This window comes from Alexandromys fortis, unplaced genomic scaffold, assembly GCF_014885135.2.
Source record: "Alexandromys fortis isolate MF-2015 unplaced genomic scaffold, M_Fortis_MF-2015_v1.1 scaffold_14, whole genome shotgun sequence".
Lineage (NCBI taxonomy): Eukaryota > Metazoa > Chordata > Mammalia > Rodentia > Cricetidae > Alexandromys > Alexandromys fortis.
In genome coordinates, this window is record NW_026067910.1 from 6,226,966 (window position 1) to 6,229,611 (window position 2,646).

Below are 2,646 nucleotides of genomic sequence, written 5' to 3' on the forward strand. Positions count from 1 at the left end.
GAAAGGAAAGGAAAGGAAAGGAAAGGAAAGGAAAGGAAAGGAAAGGAAAGGAAAGGAAAGGAAAGGAAAGGAAAGGAAAGGAAAGGAAAGGAAAGGAAAAGAAAGGAAAGGAAAACACGTGCTTGAACCCATTCTGTATTTATGAGTGACTAAATGGCCACACATTTACTACTATTTCAATCATCTCATCTTAAAGGCTCACCCACTGGCCAATCTTAATTACATCCTTCACATCAATAGAATCTCAAAGGGAAATACCTTGGAGCTGGAATGATTGTGCAAATTCAGAAGGAAGAGTGAGTCTCCTTGTGCAAAATACCCCATTTCATCATCTGCCGTGTACCCCACAGTGCTGACGTCTCCCTCCATGGAAAATGTCCATGCAACTTGATTTTGATCTATATCTAGAAACACGATCTTATTGCCAAGAAGAGATATAAGATACGGAAATGGTTTGATTTCTGCAAATGAAAAATAAGTAGACAGTGACCATGAGAAACAAGCTTCAGGTCATGAGAAATCAGCCGTGCTGAAATCCATGGGCCACTTCAGATTCGTCTTAACACATCAGGCTCGATGAAGACTCTCAGGCCCTCTGAGTCTGAGTTTCTTCAAAGGTACTTTGACATGAATATGTATGTATGTATGTGTGTGTATATATATATGTGTGTGTGTGTGTATATATATTCTGATCTTAACTTTTAATCCAGAGTTGTCATTCCTTTTCCTAAACATACCAACAAAAATATATACTTTCCAGTCGTTATTTACAGATTTTTAGGTAAGAAATACCTGATGTTTTAGACATCACTGTATCAGAAAATGGTCCTGGCCCTTTGGATGTAAAGACACGAACCTAAAGAATAAAGAAAGGAAGGAAAATTTTTAAATGTATAGGTGTTCTCAGTAGCAGTAGACTCAGAGGCTGATAATTATGCAACATTCATTGTATACACCTAATATGAATTATAAATAGTTTAAAAGCATTGCTTACATCTAAGTATATTGTAATAAATAACTAAAGCGGAAACTATTGACCTGTACTCACAGTTGGTTTTCTATCAAAAAAAGGATGAAGAATAATAAATGTCTCCATTGCTTGGGAAAGGTCTGGGGAATTCTTGAGCAACCCAGATACTATGGATATGCGGATTAATTTGTTGTGTCAATAATCACCCAATATGTGTACAACTAATCACTAATTATTATACCTGAAACACAAAAAATCTTTACTCATCAATTAAATATTTTTAAATAAATAAAAAGTCATCAACTATTTCCAAGATCAGGTTATAAAAAATAGTTAACAGATATAAATCTATACAAATTATGATAAGTTAAATATACTCGACTTTCTAACAGGAGGTTTAGAAAGAGAAAATGATCAAGTCTCCTTATATTTAAATGTAAGTATGCATTTCACAAACAGTCTCCTTGGGTCCTCGCAGCTACGTAGGAGGGGAAACTGGATCAGGATTATGTGGAAGCTCACAGAGCACACAAGTGGGGGCTTCAGCAGAGCGATGACATGTGTATCCTCCTGAGACCTGTCTGTCTTCCCTTTCACCGTGTCATGCTGCATCCTAACAGGAAAGCTTTTATTTTAACTTTAATGTATTTTATTGTGTAATAAATCATTTCCATTTCCAAACCTTGTATTCGTAAAATTGCCCACAAAGAAAATTGGCACATAAGATGATGGCCTCAAAGTACTCTATCAAGAAAGCACCAGAGAACAGGTTGTTTATTTGGGATTTTTTTTATTTGGGGTTTTGTTGTTGTTGTTGTTGTGTTTTGTTCTTGTTGATATTTTCCTGAGACAATATTTCTCTGTATATCCCTGGATTTCCTGGAACTCAATCTGTAGACCAGGCTGGGCTTGAACTCAGAAATCCACATGCTTCTGCCTTCCAAGTGCTGGGATTAAAGACATGTGCTACCACTGCCCAGCATCTTTAATTATTTATTTATTTTATTTTGTGGGTGTGTTTTAGTTGTGTATATGTGTATGTACCACATGCATATGTAGTGCCCTTGGAGATTAGAAGATGGCATTGGATCCCATGAAATCACCTTATAGGTGGTAGGAATTGAATGAGGGTCCTCTGCAAGAGCAACAAGTGCTTTTAACTGCTGAGCCATCTCTTCAGCCCCGCACCAAATTGTTGTCTTATATTTCCAACACTAAATGTATTGTACTATATTACATAGTAATGTTGTATGCATTTATTAATTCATGCAGTCTTTACTTCTGAATGAGACTGTGCTAAAGACAACCAGACATGTCACTTTGTATGATTCTATACTGACTGAAATTTGAAGTTACATATAAATATTGACAGACACAGCTAGAATATGTATCTAATTTGAGTATTTAGTGATATTAACAATTAGAAATTAGTATTATTTTTAGTTTTATATGTGAATCTTGATTAGTATAAATATAGAGAGACATAATAAATATTCCTGTAATTATTTTATTTAACTTTAAATTCTATAAAAGATCCATACAAAACTAAAACATTCAAAGTAATCTCCTAAACATTTCTCCCCAGAAAATGTGGAAAATAAAAGTAAATATGTACAGCTATCAAGAATATAATAATTTATGAGGATATATATTTTTTATATATAGGTTTTTTGAGA

General features: G+C 34.4%; 1 protein-coding gene across 1 annotated transcript in view; it reads right to left on the bottom strand.

Moving 5' to 3' along the window:
- The window catches only part of Ros1 (ROS proto-oncogene 1, receptor tyrosine kinase), a 124,628-nt gene that overhangs the window by 60,794 nt on the left and 61,188 nt on the right, over positions 1-2,646 (bottom strand). Inside the window, exons 23-24 of the mRNA XM_050138197.1 lie at positions 793-856; positions 259-461 (exon numbers count right to left, since the gene is read on the bottom strand). Of these exons, the coding sequence (XP_049994154.1) occupies positions 259-461; positions 793-856 (267 nt within the window). The remainder of the gene's footprint in view (positions 1-258; positions 462-792; positions 857-2,646) is intronic.